The sequence below is a fragment of the Prionailurus bengalensis genome, chromosome A1, assembly GCF_016509475.1.
Source record: "Prionailurus bengalensis isolate Pbe53 chromosome A1, Fcat_Pben_1.1_paternal_pri, whole genome shotgun sequence".
Classification (NCBI taxonomy): Eukaryota; Metazoa; Chordata; class Mammalia; order Carnivora; family Felidae; genus Prionailurus; species Prionailurus bengalensis.
The window spans coordinates 73,179,558-73,198,269 of NC_057343.1; the positions used below are offsets into that span (position 1 = coordinate 73,179,558).

The following is an 18,712-nucleotide window of genomic DNA, read 5'->3' on the forward strand; positions in this document are numbered from 1 at the left end:
ACATAAAATCTAGAAAATAGAGTAAGAATATGGGAGACATAATGAAAATTACTGACATAAATGTAATTGAAGTCCCAGAAAGACAAATGATAATGGTGAGGAAATATTTGAAATATGTTAATATAATAAAAAGATTCTGAAGCTGCCATAAAATCCCACATCCCAGACTCAGAACATGCTGCAAACCTCTTGAAAGATAAATACAAACAAAGCAACACCTTGGCAAATCATGATAAAATTACTGACATAAAAAACAAGAGAAAAATCTTAGAAGCAGCCAGAGGGAAATGAGTACATATGCCTTTCAAATGAGAAATGATAAGATTACCATGGAATTTTCAATAGGAAATAATGGAAGCCAAGAGACAATAGAATGATGGGGGGCGGAAAAACCCTCCAATCTAGAATTCCACACCCAGTAAGTATGCCACTCAAAGACGAACTACGAAATGTTCACTCAAACAAAACTGACAGAATTCATAAATAGTGGACTGCACTAAAATAATAACCATTATAATAATAAAAGAGATGTTTAGGTTGCAAAGAAAAGTGTTTCCCAGGTAGAACCCTAAAAATGTAGAAAAGAATAAAGAGCAAGGACTAATACTTTAATACATATTGAGTCTATTACATAATAAAAATAATTTTATTATGTTTTATATACACATGGAAATAAAAGCATGACAATAAGAAATAAATAAATAAAAACTAGAGAGACTAAGTGATAAACCATTGTATTAAATGTGATAGGTATTCAAATGTGTATCATACTCTATTAAGTCAACATTAAATGTGGTAATATCCAAGGTAATCACTAAAATATATTGTAATGGATTTATAAGCCTCAGACTAATAATGGTGGAAAATTCAACAATAAATAATATTCCTGACATATTAAAAGAATGTAAGAAAATGAAGAAACAGGTAAATAGAATAGACTGGATGCTAGAGAAGATGTGGAGAAACGGGAACCTTCTTGCACTGTTGGTGTGAATGCAAACTGGTGCAGCTGCTCTGGAAAACAGTGTGGAGGTTCCTCAAAAAGTTAAAAATAGACCTACCCTATGACCCAGCATAGCACTGCTAGGAATTTACCCAAGGGATAGAGGAGTGTGGATGCATAGGGGCACTTGTACCCCAATGTTTACAGCAGCACTTTCAACAATAGCCAAATTATGGAAAGAGCCTAAATGTCCATCGACTGATGAATGGATAAAGAAATTGTGGTTTATATACACAATGGAATACTATGTGGCAATGAGAAAGAATGAAATATGGCCTTTTGTAGCAACGTGGATGGAACTGGAGAGTGTTATGCTAAGTGAAATAAGTCACACAGAGAAAGACAGATACCAGATACCATATGTTTTCACTCTTATGTGGATCCTGAGAAACTTAACAGAAGACCATGGGGGAGGGGAAGGAAAAGAAAATGTTAGAGAGGGAGGGAGGCAAACCACAAGAGATTCTTAAAAACTGAGAACAAACTGAGGGTTGATGGGTGGTGGGAGGGAGGGGAAAGTGGGTGATGGGCATTGAGGAGGGCACCTGTTGGGAAGAGGACTGGGTGTTGTATGGAAACCAATTTGACAATAAATTTCATAATAAAAAAATTAAAATAAAAAATAAAAATAAAAAAATAAAAAATAGAATAGATCAAATAGAAAACAAATGGTAAAACTGGTATACCATTAATTTCATTAAATGTAAATAGACTGGATATTCTAATTAAAAGGCAGAGATTGTCAGAGTGTAACTAAAGCAAAAATTAAATAAAAATAAAAATAAAGTCATGCTTACAAGATGCCCACCTTAATTATAAGGATATAGACAAGTTAAAGGTATGAAAAATAGCCCCTACACAAACACTAAACTAGATAAAGCTGATGTAGTTATACTAATAGCAAACGAAGTAAATATTAGAGCAAAAAGCAAGATGTTATGATAAAAGGGAATGTCCACCAGTGAGATATAATCATTTCCTATTAGCCTATAAAGAAGGCAAAAACTGACATATCTAAAGTAGATACAGAAAAATTCATATTCATAATGGGAGATTTTTAACATAGCTGTCTCAGTAACTGACAAAAGTGGAGACATACATGAAAATCAATTTTTAAAAGAAAATTTGAACTACACTTAACAAATTTAATATAGTTGGGTGTGCATAAATTGTTTCATCTGGCTACTGAAAAAAAATTTATTTTCAATCTTCATATGTCATTTGTTCTCAGATTATGGTGGGTTTAGCCTACAGATCTAGTAATTTATTTTTATGAAAAAAGATAACTAGACAATTCCTAAATATTTGAAAATTAAGTGAGAGCTTCTAAATAATCATGAGTAAAAGAATAAGTCACAATGGGGATTAGAAAATATTTATCAAATGCAAATTAAAACATAACCCAACACAACTCATGCAATGCAGCTAAAGGGAAATGCTTGGGGTGTCATGATTACAGATAAATTTACAGCATAAAATCAAATGTATGCTTAATGGTCTACAATTAATAAGCTTGCAATTTGTACACTCAAGAAGTTAAAACAAACCAGTAAATTTAATCTAAATAAAATAGAATGAAATAATAGTTAAGAACAGAATTAATAATGTGGTGTATCACATTGATTGATTTGTGAATATTGAACCAGTTCTGCAGCCCAGGAATGAACTCCACTTGAACATGGTGAACAATCCTTTTAATGTACTGTTGAATTCGATTTTCTAGCATCTTGTTGAGAATTCTTGCATGCAAATTCAGGGATACTGGCCTGTAATTCTCCTTTTTAGTGTCTTCTTGGATAGAGAAGATGTGAAATACTCAGTGATGAAAAAGAATGAAATCTTGCCATTTACAACAATGTGAATGGAACTAGAGGGTATTATGCTAAGTGAAATAAGTCAGAGAAAGACAGATTTCATATGATTTCACTCATGTGGAATTTGAGAAACTCAACAGATGAACATAGGGAAGGGAAGGAAAAATAAGATAAAAACAGAGAGGGAGGCAAACCATAAGAGACTCTTAAATACAGAGAACAAACTGAGCTTTTCTAGGCGGCGGGGACAGGGGGTTAAAAGGGGATGGCCATCAAGGATGGCATTTTCAGGATGAGCACTGGGTGTTTTATGTAAGTGATGAATCACTGGGTTCTACTCCTGAAGCCAAGACTATACTGTATGTTAACTAACTTGAATTTAAATTAAAAAAAAAAGGAATAGAATTAATAAAACACAAAAACAGAAAATAGAAAAAAAAACTGAGCCAAAAGCGGCTTCTTAAAGAAAGGTGAATAAAATTTAATACATATTAACAAAACTGTTTGAGAAAAAAAGGAAAAAGGAAAAAATTATCAATATCAGGAAAAAGGGAGGATATCACTATAGATGTGATGAAAAATTCCCAGAGATAACAGTCATGAATCTCCAAACACTGTTAAGTTAAAGAAGCCGGACTCAAAAAGCACATGCTAAATGGTATCATATATGAAGTTCTGAAACGAACAAAACTAATATATTGTGTTAGTAGTCAAAACAGCAGCCACCTGTAAGGTTCATTGTTTGGAAAGCCCTGGGAGTGGGATTTCCGGGGCACTGTTCTGCTCCTGTTCCAGGTAGTCTCTATGTCAGTGTATTCTGCTTGTGAAAATTCATTAAGTTGTATGTGATGTGTGCACTTTTCAATGTGTGTGTTATAGTTCAATGAAGTACCTATTTTAAAATAGAGATTGTGTTGTGAACTTAATAAAACTAATATAAAGTTTATGAAATAGACACACGTCATCTTCAAGATATGGGTCACTGATAAACCTGCTGAGTGTTCGTGCCAGGAATGTTTTACTCCTTCAGCTGTAGTCTTGCATGAGAAACACTAGATGATTTTCTGATCAACAGAAAAACAGTGTCTTAAAAAAGGAAAGCTAGGGACGGACAAAAAGAAGAATGATAACGTTTCCCAAAAGCTGGGGAAGAACAATTAATCTGTTAGATTGTCTCCTGGATTTTACAGTCTTGCAAATTTTATGAACAATAAACATGAACAAAGTCCTTTTTAAAAAATGGAGTGAAATTGTTTGTAATTAAATTGAAGCATGTATAGGAAAGAGGACGTGGGACCAGATAAACTAGAAATGTAATTCTTAGCATCTCCCTCCCACTTCCCAGGGTGACTTCCAACCCTGATTGGAAAGAATGTTCTCAAAACTTGCAGCTTGTTCCCTACCTGGAAAGAGTGTTCTCTACACATTTTTCCTATTCATTATCAAGAAGACTTCAAGGAAGATGGTAGTTGTATCATAAAGGAACAGCCCTCATGCTAGATATCCAAAAATATAGGGTTGTAATCTTATTACATACCCTGATCATACAGACTATAAGACCCAGGAAAAATTACTAATATCTGTAAGTTTCCATTCTTTTATTTATAAAATAGGCATAATGTTGCCTATGTTAAAGAGTTTTTGTGAAGCTCAATGTGGATGACGACGGTCAAGTTTGATGAGCTAAGAAATGTGTTGCCTTATATTTACTCGCAACAGTAGGAATATCTCAGGTTTATCAGTTTAGCAACCCCTTTAGATTATTCAAGGTAACAGATACTTAAACAGAAGCAGATACATACAACCACTTTGCCAGGGGAATACCTACAAAGTCTCAGCATTAAGACTTCTGCTTGTTGGGCACCTGCATGGCTCAGTCAGTTAAGTGTCCGGCTTTGGCTCAGGTCATGATCTCATGATTCATGGGTTCAAGCCCCACATCGGGCTCTGTGCTGACAGCTCAGAGCCTGGAGCCTGCTTCAGATTCTGTGTCTCCCTCTCCCTCTGCCCCATCCCCTACTTGCACTCTGTCTCGCTCTGTCTCTTTCTCTCTCACTCACTCTCTCAAAAATAAAACATTTAAAAAAAAGAATAAACCCAACATACAAGTATCAAAAATTCCTTTTTGTGTTATATAGTTTCTCAACTGCAGTTTGAAATCCCATATCAGGATACGCAGTATATGGTTCATCCACATTTTCCCTCATGAAACAAGATGCTTGCCGCCAATATTGATACCACAGCCATGAAACCAGGATGTTTAATCAAATCACTTGTGTGTAATGCACTCCTTAAATGGAATCACCTTGGATACAGTACCAATAACCACAGAATAACCAACTCCCTGAAGCATAAAGGAATCCTCTTAGCTTATAATTATTTTCTTCACTAGGAAAATTACTATTTGCTGAGATTTTAACAAACGAATGTTTTTCCTGTTCCAAACTTTGTCATAGTTTTTGAGGCTCTGAAGTTTCATTAGCTCGTCACTAATTAGAAGCACCTCAGCCTGGCCTACTTTCAAAACCAGCACTTTTGATACAAATCCGATTGCTTTATTCCTATGTTTGATAAACTCAACTTCTTAAAATTGAGAACCTCATTTCTTTGGTGCTTTTCTTTCTCTTCCAAAGCAAACTTGCTGTTGCTGTCAATTCTAATTGGTTAATATCCAACGGTTTTATTTTTCTTGTCCATCCAATGCTGCCACCTAGATTACTTCTTATTTCTTTTGTTTGATTTCCTTTCCTTTATTGCTCTCTTTAAATACATGCTGGTTGCTATTTAAGGGCATGAGATGCTGTTCTTTAAGAATATGTTCAATATTACTTAACAGAACTTAAAATGGAAGATTGAAATTCCTATGCACACCTTAACATTTGTTTGTGTCACAGATCATGCTTGTGGAGATGATGATTGTGGCAGGTATATGTGTGTGTGTGTGTGTGTGTGTGTGTGTGTGTTCATTTTGTTATACCTTTCTTTCTAGACTTGTCACTGTTTCTATATTTCCTCATTGAAGCTTTAATTCCTTTCAAATGGGTTTTAGCTTACTTGTTAGTACGACTGGGTCTTATGTGTTAAACCTGTAAAAAAAAAAAAATTCTGTGCAGATGCCAACTCCAGAAAAGTTAATGAGGTTTGTTAAGATAAAACAAATCAAGTTATCTGAAAGAACTGAGTTCTAGATGTACTGGGAGGCATTAAACTGACATTTACTAGAGACCTGAGCAGTCTTTTTTTTTTTTTTATTTCCTGTCTTAGTATTCACACCAGTGCATCTAGGAGAATAGTAGCTTTTATCTGCCAAAGGACAGAGTGAAAAATTACAGGGGTGGGGGATGGGAAGCTGAGCCACCAATTTTTAAAAATATATATATTTGGAATTAAACATGCTTAGTTCTTTGTTTTTATGCTTCAGGTTGTGTCTGTATCACACAGCATTTTTCACACTAATTTTCTTATTTACACACATGTACAACATACTTTTTCACTCGCAAACACACACACACAGTGAGAGAGGATTCTTAAATGCAATTGTTTCAAACTTAACAACAGACAAGATTGTTGGATTGTAAATCTTAAGAGGCAGAATAAATATAGTATACAGAAATAATTAGCCAACTGTTTTCAGGCTGTAATTAGTAAACAGCCAAGAGGAAGCATGGAACCAAAGTAAATCAGAAGGCACAGGGCTGAGGAAGAACTGAGGAGATGGGATTCTGGGGCAGGGGAATCGGGCAACAGACACTGAGAACAGACCATTGAGAGGATTGGTTCTGTTCCATAGATGGCGTTTTAATGTAAGCACAAACCCGTGAAAAGGAAACTGTCTCTGCCTTGATTTTTTAAGGCTCAGCCCATGTGGGCTTCTAAACAAGTGAGAAAAAGAATTTAAAGCTAAATGATATCTCCCAAATCATCTTGTCTGAGCTGCTGGTTGCATAGAAGTCCCTGTACATTCACAGACTCCTCTGAGTTGCTCAGCCAGTAGAAGGCAGAGGGAGGCCTTCTGTCTGGTGCCAGAGTCCACCCTCTTCCCATTAAGACCAGGGCATCACAGAGCCACTGTGCGTAGGGAGGGCTGGGCTGTACAGGGATCGTGGGAAATAATAGTGGCTAGAGGCAGTGCAGATGAGATTGGGGTATATTTCGTTGCATTCACTTTTTAAGAAAAAAATCAACGAGCCTACCTCAGAAGACAATGACAGGCATCGTGTAGGGGGGAAAACAAGGAAGAACAAACAGGATGAAGCCAGACAAGAACGATAACATTTCAGTTCATGTTAAACGGCTGTGATGTCACAAAGTGCTGTTTCCTTTTTCAAAAAGTGAACAAATAGGAATATTTATGCTCTAAACTAATGAATGTAGGGACATGGTGCTAAAGTAATCTCTTGCTACTGTCATGGGGCAAAAGAAAAACCCGCACAGATATGAAAATTTTACCTTTAGGCTGATTTAGTGGCATAGACCTTGCAAAAAAGTGCTTAATATTGTACCATGAGTCTGTTTCACTTGACCACACGACAATAAAGCATCCGGAAAGTAAAATGAAAACAGTCATGGGAGCATTTGGATACCAGGGACATTTCTAATGATTAAAAATTGTGTTAGCTCAGCAGCAGTAGCAGAGGAAGAGGAAAACTTTGCTTATTAATTCCATATTCTCAAAACTTCAGCAGCTTTTATTACTTTCACAATTTTCCAAAATGCAAAGGCCTGGGGATGAAGAATGTCAAATTTGACAAACATAAAATATTCCAAACCTTATAGGAAAATTTCAGCATTGCCACGCAGTCTGTGGTGGCTCAACTCCAAAAAGAAAATCTAAGAGACTACAGACTACGGAATGAATGTGTCTGAGCTCTGCTGTTCTCTACAATGTGTTGACCTGGTGTCCCAAGCATCATATGGAAATGGAAAGTAGAGGCAGAGCCAAAGACACACTTCTGTGGGAGGTGGTTATCATGGGTGTGACAACACTGGCCCTGGCAGCCACTGGAGCACCCATGTTCCCCCATCTGGAACCTGTAAGAATGAACAGAGGAAAACCTTGTGGTTGACATTCTAGCCCATCCGGGGGATAAATCTAGGAAGACACTGGGATATAATGCTGAAAACTATTATCATCTAAGATCCGCTGGGTCAATTCTAAAAATATACACCCTATATCAGTTAGACCTGAACTGCATTCAAATACTACTTCTGCCAAATACAAGTCTCTGGAAAAATTACTTCATTTCCTCTCATCCATGAAAATGAAAATAATACCACCTATTTCCTATCACTGGGAGAAGTAAGAGATGTGGGATATAATGCTTCTAATCCTAGCAGATGCAGGAAAGATGTTTGATTACTTTCCCTGCTTTTTCCTTTAATTGGTCAGGCATGAAGCCAAGACAAATACTTCTGTCTTGTGTAGACTTGTCCAATTTCCTCATCCCTCCATTCAAGGCAGAACCCGGCCCCAGAGAGAAGGGAAACGGAAGATGCCATCTTCTCCGCACCAAGGCTGGCCTCAGCATGAAATTCTCTTCATGAAAACAGCTTCCATGTCATTTGCTGGCATAAGGATGAGGTAATTATTGAACAGTGTAAGCCACAGAAATGATTAAGGTGCTCGTGGCATTTACTTATGCAGAGAGATTAATAGAGTTAAACAATTGTAAGTTGGCCAAATGGTAAGGAGGATAAAAAGCCATGAACAAATATTTAAAGGGCATAATGTAGCTAGGGCTAGGCAGAAATTATTTACATAAATTTAAAGAGATAAAATGAGGCATGTGAAGGAATAAAAAGACATCAAGCAATGAAATTCTGACTATTTTAAAGATGTTTTCAAAAAGGAGAAAATCATTAGATTCTGAAGAAAATGAACAATTGCCCATCAGACATTCAAGAGTTTCCTGAGAAAAGACACTGTATTCACGTCGTAGTTACTGAACTCAGTGGTACATCTTGCCTTGGATAATCTAACAAGAGGAAATAATAGAACTCTATGAATTTACTCCCTGATTCTAATTACCAGCACTTTGCACTTCTCCTATCTCAAAAGCTGTTTGTCATTCCAACAGGGGATTTTTTTAATCAAAAATGCAAATGTAACAAAGTAACCTTAACTTTGTCACCAGATCACATAACTGTGTATCTACATACAATAGGTAGATAGTAAGAGAACCCATTAACATTACTTAAAACTGAATATGTCAGTGAAAGCATTTCATATACAGAAAATGAACTGTTAAATGGCTCTTCTTACATTTATAACTATTTCTTTCTGTATAATGCTTGAATATGAGTGATGTTTATCATTAAGCAAATTAACCAAATATTTTAATTTTCCAATCACTACTGGCTATGCTAGTAATTCAAGATTTTGTAAAACAGTGGTTACTTAATCACAAATCTATTATATTTGAATGCAAAGACAAAAAAGGAAAGACTAACTCTTAGATGATTCAAATTCTCTGTTTTATGAAGACAGGTCGCTCGGGCCCAATACAAATATATGTGACGAAAATAATGTTCTTCCCAAGTAAGGAAACATTAAGCATTGCCTTCTAATGAATGTACCTGAGTGTCAACTGAGTACTAATAGGGTTTGGCAGGGTGTCATGTTGTATGATTGCAATAGTTAACATGTTATCATAATTGTAAATACAGACCTATCATAACTGGGAAGAGATGATCAGCACAAATGGTTTTCATGGGGTAAATGATATGTTAAAAGTATTTTGATGCTGACTTTACCTAATTGTAGTAAAAACTACAAGTTTATTATGAAAAGTTGACTTTCAAGTGCTGTACAAATAGGATTAAGGGCTAAAAGATTAAACCCTTGGGTGTGACCACTTGTAGGTTGTTGGAGACCTTAAGAAGAACAGCTTATCGGTGGGAGCAAAAACCTGATTTAGAAAGGGCTCAAGAGAGAACAGAAGAAGAGAAATTGGAGATCTATTTTTCAAGGAGTTTTGCTGACAAAAGACAATTGGTTTAATAGCTAGAGAAGAATGAATAACCATGAGGAGATTACTTTTTAAGATGGGATATGTCACAGCATATTTATATTTTGATGAGAATTATATTGTAAGATATGAAGATTATATGATGCAGAAGAGAGAGGGGCACTATTGCACTGGTGTCCCTGAGAAGGAGAAAGGATCTATCCCTCAATTTGACGAGGTCTTAATTTTAAATAGGAGTATTAAGAGTTCATCTCCAAGTTCAGGAAGAAAAAGGAGTAAATGGTTGGATACGCAGACAAGCAGTAGTGAAGTGTGTGAAAATTTATTTTTCATTATTTCTATTTTCTCAGAGAAATATAGAAGTAAGAGCATAGTTGAGAGGGGTATGGGGGAGGAAGTACAAGAGACAGGGAAGAGAGAAGGTATGAAAATCATCTGGTTAAGTAGAAAGTGATTTTTTGTTAAATGTACCAAGGGCCCACTTGATGTAATTGACTCCGAACTTAAAGTAGGAACAACCCATGTGTATGCATGTTTTCTCTTCAGCCGAAACCATCTGTGTATGTGCAGACACAAAGTAGGTTCACAGTTGGATTAACCAATTCGTTTCACCATGTAAGTAAGGTAAACAAGAAAATAAAAGCCATATAAGTCAATAAAATATCCAAATAACATATGACTAGATTTGTAAGTTTGTTTCAGAGATAAATATTCACCCATGTGCAATTTTTATAAAGCGAATAATACAATTTACACACAAATTAGACTTGACTACCTTATGTTCTTCTGGCATCAGTATTAAGAACAAGATCTGAGAACTCATTAGAAAATACATATGAACCATTGTGTTAATTCAAAAGCAGCATACAACACACAGTATCTAGGTTTCTAACAGTCTGAAATTTTCATGATTAATTTGTGACTCTGTAACGTTAGTGGTTTGCTTTAGTTTATCATGTACAATGAGACCAATAAGGAATGTAACCAATAAACATCTCATTAGAAATGAGAAATGTCTAAAATATATAATCTAGGAAAATTAATGAAAAATTAATGAAAGACTTAACATGAAATTCATTATATGCTAATGAAAGCACTCCAAATTAATCCTTTTCAGAGGTTCAGGTCAATGTTATAATTCACCAAGGAGACAACATCAACGAGTGTCTCATCCAAACACTTGTTGGGAAATCAAAGCTACATCCCTATGTTAAAAACATCATGGCAAAATTGCCAAAACCCACAAATGTCTCCACTTCCAGGCAAGCTTTCTTACACCCTCAATTTTAAAAAGTTAATAATATACTATTCCTTGAATCCAATCAACAGATATATACATTGAATGTCTACTACATGCCTTAAAGTTAGGTGTCTTTCATTAATTATGAGTTCACAACATTATGAAGAATGGGAAGGGTAAAGTAGGGGGAGAATAGAGGATTTAGGGACAGGCAGATTTGTTTTTGAAATCTGTTTGTGTTCTTTGCTCGGTGTTAAGTCTTTTGGCAAAATGCAAATTCCTTGAGCCTCAGTTTCCTTTGTGCTGCAAAATGGTGAAGTATCTCACCTAATTGAGATAAGAAATAAAATATGTGACAATTGAGAACTGGGATTTGTTAGGAGCAGGGACTCTGGTGTCAGCCTGGCAACCTGGGTTTCAATCTTAGCTCCACTCTTTGAAGATATATGAACTTGGGCAATTTACTCAAACATTTTTTGTTTGTTTCAGATTCCTCATTTATAAAATGGATGGGTAGATAGTATTAGTGTATCATCCATTAATAGGTAATTTAGGGTATCAATGGATAGATAATGTAATGTACCTACCATATAGATTTGTTGTAAGGATGAGATAGTACTCAGTGTGAGAGTGCCTGACACAGAGTGCCATACAGGCAGGTGATAAATGTATTAATAAATGTCCAGTCAATGATAACCATTGCTATGTGGGCAGTGATTTCAACAGTCACTCTATGTTACATGTATATCCTGAGAAATAATACAATTTTTCATTCATTCAATGAATTCTTGTGCAATGTTATTTATATGCCAGGCACCGGTAAGACACTGACTTTTAAGTGGCTATACGCCATCCTACATATGATCCTGTCATACCATAAGGGTCCCCATTAAACCTGATAGCCAGGAACCATGAGAGTGAAGGTTGAAACACACACAAAAATATTTCACACAATACAGCTTTATGAAAAGAGTCTTTGGCTGAATGACAAAGTAATAACTATCATAAAATGTTTTGATAAGGTGTCTAGATTCCTACTACCACTCCCTACTGCTATCCTTCCAGTAAACACTAAATAGTAACATAGCCACATAATCTGAGTTTCTTAAAATGAACATTGGAATCTTTATAGGTAAAATTTCTAAATTAGTTGTTTCTAGTCATGCTAACACACTGTGATTGACTTTAAATTGCATCAATCTTGCTAAAATTACCTTTTATATGTTTGAGTTTACCATTATGCTTTTGTTTTTGTGTTTTTCCACTTGAATGCTAGTGACAACATTTAAAACATCATATACAAATTTTTGTTATTGAAATATCATAGTCTGTTTTGGCTAAAGTTTCTCACTATTGGGGGAGAAATTAATACAAAATATACCTAGAAAGAAACCTAGATTCACAAAACTAAATAGATTAATCAGACTGAAAAATGTCATCTACCTTTTCCTTTGAATTCCTGCCATTATTTTGAAGCTAAGCAAATAAAATCTAAAAGACATCATTTTACACTGAAGAGAGGGGAGGAGAGGTTCATGTCTACCTGAAAACAGTTTTCTTATGGCAACATTATATAGACTAAAATTATTATGAAAATAATAAAATTTGTGGGCTAAACGTAGAACTACACTAATAATTCTAGTAATTTGAAATGTAAAGTGAAACCGGTAATTAATAATGGTAACCTGGTGGGGAATTTAGGGGGACTGGTGCTCCTGAAATCTTTTATTACAAAATGTCAAAGCGTTTCTTCACTACTAAACAGTGTTATTTTCTCAATACACGTAAACTCAATCTATGAATCTAACTCAACCCAAAGCAAATCATCTTACCTAAACTTACTCACATCTTACCTAAGCTACTATGCTATCTTACACTTCACTCACTGCATCATTTCTTAATTTATTGCACCACTATGGTATTGACCATTTTCAGACACCTAGTGAAAATGTGCAAGGTTGAAATTACAACAATTAAGAGAAATGCATAAGCAAGCAAGGTCAACTTTTTAAAAATTCTCAAACATTGTTTTGTTTATCAATTCAGCAATATTCCCATAAGATCTCTCATTTAGGAAATGTAGAGAAAACTCTACATTTGACAAAATATCCTTGTTAAAAAATTAGACGTCTCAATTTAGAAAAAAAACTATGATTTTGTCTTACCTTAATGCAGCTAACAAATAATAAAATTCTGATTGTCAACACGTTAGCAACAGGTATTATCAAAAGACAAGTAGGAAGATTCCCATGTACATGGCCTTACAAAACTAAAAAAATACACTTCCCAAAGAAAAGAAGGATGATACATAGGGGGGGAAATATTCTTTTGTTTTATTTTGACCTAAACAGCCGACGTAAGCAGGTGGTCTGTACTTTCACGGGGTAATGGCTCTGAAGCAGTAGCACAAAGAACAATGGTCTTTTGATTGATTACTCTTTGCTATTGATTATTTCCTGAGAAGGTGGTCACACCTTCCCTTACATAACATTTGGTAAGAAGACCACTTTTATAACTGATGGGTTTCACTATCCCACTAGAGCAAAGCAGGTTTGTTGATGTAGGTGTACAAATATTTCTGCTTTTTACATTACAGAATAACTTGAAAACAAATTTTAAGTAGCTCCTTTTCACTTCTTGTTTCTTAAGACATACTGTAATTTATTTTAGGTAAAATGTGTTAGTAAGAAACCCACACAACTACTGATTAAACTATACATGACACATGATACCATGGCTCCTATGACGGTAGCCAAAAAAAAAGTAGATTTCAAGAAACAATTGTATTAGCCACACTAAAAAAATTTGAAAGCGTATTGCCTTACAAGAATAAAGTTTCTTGTTTTGGTTTAAAAATTAAAAACAAAAATATAGAACTTTTAGGATAAAGTGTTCATTATATATCATTGCTTGTAGTTTCTATTTGAATTTTCACTTTCAATTAAAAAAAAGTTAAGATTCTAAACAAAACTATTTATAAATTATTGGTTTCCTTGTGTCCTCTTCTTTCTTTAGCTAAATTAATAGATATCATAAATGTCTATTTTCATAAATTAGTTAAGCCTTAAAGTGAGGTTGGTCATATTCTTGGATTTTTGAGAATAACTCACAAATATGTAATCACCCTAGTCCCTTAAAAAAGGAGATAAGTTGTGTGTGTGTGTGTGTGTGTATACGTGTATATACATGTATACATGTGTATATATATATATATAATATATATGTATATATATATATATAGAGAGAGAGAGAGAGAGAGAGAAGAGAGGGAGAGAGAATGTGAAATATATACTTGAAAATATATACTTTTAAAATGGTCTATTTAGAGCACTGTGGTTCAGTGACATTCTTTTATCTTTGGATCTGGTACCTTCCTTATTTCACTTCAATTCAAGGGCAATGCCAAGTACCTAGGACATGGCAGACACTCAATCAAGATTTGAGAGTCTATGAAAGTGCAGAAAACACAGACTTTGCTCTGAATGACAATCAATCACATCTTGGGATGTGGCACAATTAATTATTTTCAGGCATAAACAATGGCAGTGAGGTATAAAATGCCACAAGAGGAGTATTCTTACTTCACCACAATGAGGGAAGACTTCTTAGAGGTGATGGCATTTTCTCTAAGCTTTAAGAAATGGAGACAATTTCAACAGGTGAAAATAGAAGACAGACGATTCTATACACAGAGTAAAGCACAAACAAAAGAACAGGGATTTGAAAGCATGTGGCTAATTTTGGGAACTTTGAAAGGTGTTTGGAGTCTATGGAGGTAAGGAAGGTAGAGAGATAGATTTGGAAAGGTGGGGTACTCAGGGTTCCCACACAATCACCAAAGCCATCTTGTAAATTCCTGTCCTTTACAAGAGGACAAAATGGTACAACAGGTACTCAATTGGTACAAAAATGACCCTTCCATGGTGGGGGGGCGCGTGGGGGGGGGAGATGATCAGAGTGGGGGATAGAGCTAAAATAAAAACACATAAGTAAATATAAGCCATATCATTATATTAAATAAATTCCTAATTTAAAAAGCATGAAAAGGGAAAAAAGGCCCTACATTTAAGATATATATGTCTATTACTCTTCTCAAAACACAAAATGTGGAGCAATTTTTTATTCTGTTTGCCAACATGTCAAACATATTTGAATTTACCTGTCGAAATGTAAACTTCAGCCAAAATGGCCTACAATACAAGATGACAGTGTACTTAGTGTCTATACCTCCTCTGCTTCTCTCGAAGCCTCAACTCAGTGGCTTCCATTGTTCTTCTCAGATGTCAGCTCTCAACCTGGAGTTCTCAGTGTGGCCCACCCTGCATACTTGATCTAATCAAGTTTCTCTCCACCTCCCTTGCCCCTGAAGCCTCCACCTCAGCCCTCTTTGTTCTTTATAGGACATTCAGTTTCCTAATTTCTTATTAATTTGTTCCTTTCCATATGCAATGACTTTCTACCCCGTATTTGTAACCTCCATGATGGAAGGGACTTCATTTGTTCTACTCATTGCTCTATACAGAACACCTAGAACAGAACCTGACATATTAAGAAGATTCAATAACTCTTTGTCAGATCAATGACATTTCAGTATGAAGATATATGAAATTGTTGTACCTAAAAGTGGTATCTTTAAATGAACAAATCAGATTTTTAAAATTTCCTGAGGGCAATTCTTACTCAAAGAGTGAGTTTGGAGGTAAAGGTAACTTTGCTTAAAAATATTTTCTTAAAGATCATTTAATTAAATAATGAAACAAATATATATATATGTATATATATATACACATATATATATATACACACACACACACACATACACATATATAGTTATGGTTATATGTAATATAAAATCATATAATTATATATCAATATATAATTTATATAATATAAAGTTTTAATATTGATTTTGCTTAAATTAGTAATAACAAATTAATGTTTGATGTTCCAGGAATATATCTATATTTTTCTTCACAAGAGAATATATTTCTTTATATATGAGAAATATAAAGAGAATAAAAGGAAAGGTCTTGATCACATTTCTTTTTAGCCTATCTTCTGTTCCATTTTCCCATGGAAAATAAGAGAGCAAAAGTGACCTCAAATATGTTTTTCTTACAGATCATTGATGCACGCATATCATTTTGAACTCATGAATACCAAGAGAGCAGTCAGGGTTGAAATGGTATAACAGACCATTAGGAAACTCAGATATCTTCCCATACCTGGAAAAAAAGTATATCCCCATCTTATAACACAGAAGCGTAAAGCACACCCTCCTTCATTACTATGACAAACCATGTATTGTCCATATTTATAAAATTGTCTGCTGGTTGTATATTTAAAGAAGACACAGTAAGTTTTAATCATTGTTTATATCAGAGCAATCTTATTTAGAAGAGAATAGGTTTATTTACTTCAAGTAGATGGCATATTTGGAGCTCTACCTGGTGAAAACTGTTCTAAAACATAATCTGATTTAAAAAGGGGGGGAAAGCAAACACTCTAAGTCATGATAATGTGACCCTTCATGGATCAACAATGTTTAGAACAACTGAGTTGCTCTTATAATACAAAGGTTTGCTGGATAAGGCTCTAGGCTAAAGTGGAAAATTAAAACCCATTTTTCTTAATAGCTTTTACACTCATTTGAAAATATGGTCCCCAAATACTTCATTAAGTCATATTATATTTATGCAATTAGGTATTATATCTGTATAATTTTATCTCCCTTAGAACTGCCATTCTAATTTTCCTCCAATGTTTGCCTTTTAAGTTTGATTCTAAGAGCAAATAATCTCCAATTTCCAATGTCATGATAAGCTCTTGTCCTTTAAAACCATAAATCTATGGCCTTAAAAAAAAAAAAAAGAAAGAAAAACAAACAAGCATTGAAACTTTTGGTCATAAATTTGCAAATGTGTAGAACACACACACTCACATGGATACACATGTAAAACATATGCTTCTGTCCCCTGTGTTTGGAACAACAGGGTATTTAAAACAAATACAGCTGGGCACCAAGAATATAACGTGCTGGGCAAACATATACTCCTATTAATGTAAATATATTCTTCGATGTTTCCTGCCAAGCCCCCTTAGTTATGAAAAGCAAGCAAGCCCCATTTCTCCCACAGAACACCCCACATAGTCTCAAAACAATCGCCCTTAGCAACTGGATGTGGAAGCAAGCAGAGATGAACAAAAGCCGCGGGGCTCCGGCTCCTAAGTTGCCTTCTCAGACCCTGACATTTTACAGCAGCAAAAGCAGGTCATGCTGGGCACTAGTTGTTTCTCGGAAAAAAAAAAAAAAAAAAAAAAAAAAAAAGATGTATAGTAAGGCAACTATTCTAGTCATCTGTATGTAGTAACTGCTTGTTTTGCCTCATGTAATTCGTGAGTCCTTGAATTTAAACTGAAACATGTTAGGTATGTGTGTACCTCGCCAACCCCCCTCCCCAATTCGGGCTCATTCTTCCTCACGCTGCGCCCCTCTCCGCATCCCAAGATGTGACCTCAGGCTTCAGCGCGCTCAGTGCTGCCCGCTTAGCAGCGTTTGGGTAAATCTCAATTGAACCAGCCCTTAGTTCACACACACCCTCTACTCACTTCTCAGACACCGGCCCCTGCGGAGGGCGCGGTGGAGATCGCCACATTTCGCCAAGGTCTGGGACCCTAGGATGTTTCCAGGAGAGCTGGGAGGCCAAGTGAGGCCAGACACACAAATTCATGACCCCTCGGATCAGACTGGAAGCAGCCAGCGAGACCCCGAGATGCTGCGGAGATCTTTCCCTAGCATTCTAGACTCACACGCTATATCTCCGGGGGAAGCCAAGCCCCCCAGAGTAGAAAGATTTTCCCTGGAAGCCAGCCCACATGAGACTCGGGGAGCAAGAGGCAGCCGGCGAAGAGCGGGCCAACTTGCCGGCTCCTGGCGGGGTTTTCAGTGGCTACAGGTTGCCTGAGAGCAGGTTCCCAGCTCCCACGGGCAGGCGGAAGGCGCTCGGAGCGCTCGGAAGGGGACTTAGGGGGTGTGGGGCACTGAGAGACGGAGGGAGGGAAGGGGGAGCCCGAAGAGGCCCCAGGCAGGTGGGGAGATGGGAGAGATCCGGGGGCGCACCTCCCAACAGTGACCCACACAGACCTTGGCGCCGCAACCTGCGCTTCTTGAGGCCGAAGATGCGCACTTTGGAGAAGATATCCACCAGGTTGCCGTTGCAGAGCCCGCGGTTCTTGCTGGGGCTGCTCCGCCTCCTGCTGGCAGACGGCCGGTCCCAGTGCTGCTCCCGCGCCTGCCGCTTCTGGCGGATCAAGCCGCTGGCGATGGCCGCGGCCATGGTGGCCCCGGGAATGGGTCCGGGGAGGGAGGGGACCGAGGGAAGGGGAGCTGGGGACACGGGAGAGGGAAAGGGCGGCGCAGACGGCGGCTCGCCCTGGACGAGGCGGGGGGAAGAGGCCCGAGGGGCTGGGGAGAGGGGTAGGGGCGCTCAGTCCCGACTCGGACCCATCGCCCTCTCCGCGGAGCGCCGGGCCGGGCGCGCAGGTGCTCCCGGGACGCGGCGGGGCGAGCCCCGGGAGCCGAGGTCGTGTCGGCCGCCTCCCGGCCGCGTCGGAGCCGGGAGTGGGGCCGGGGCTGCGGGCACCGCCTCTCACCGCGCGCCGCCGGAGCCCTCTCGGGGGCCGCCAC

At 37.0% G+C, this 18,712-nt stretch overlaps 1 protein-coding gene across 2 annotated transcripts in view; it reads right to left on the reverse strand.

Annotated features, from left to right (window-relative positions):
- The window catches only part of FGF14 (fibroblast growth factor 14), a 620,232-nt gene that overhangs the window by 157,477 nt on the left and 444,043 nt on the right, over window positions 1–18,712 (reverse strand). The window contains exon 1 of one of the 2 annotated variants that reach the window (XM_043582621.1): window positions 18,170–18,410. The exons of the other annotated variant lie outside the window; for it this stretch is intronic. Within the exon in view, the coding sequence (XP_043438556.1) occupies window positions 18,170–18,362 (193 nt within the window). The 5' untranslated portion in view covers window positions 18,363–18,410. Of the gene's footprint in view, window positions 1–18,169; window positions 18,411–18,712 lie in introns of those variants that run through there. 2 annotated transcript variants of the gene reach the window in all.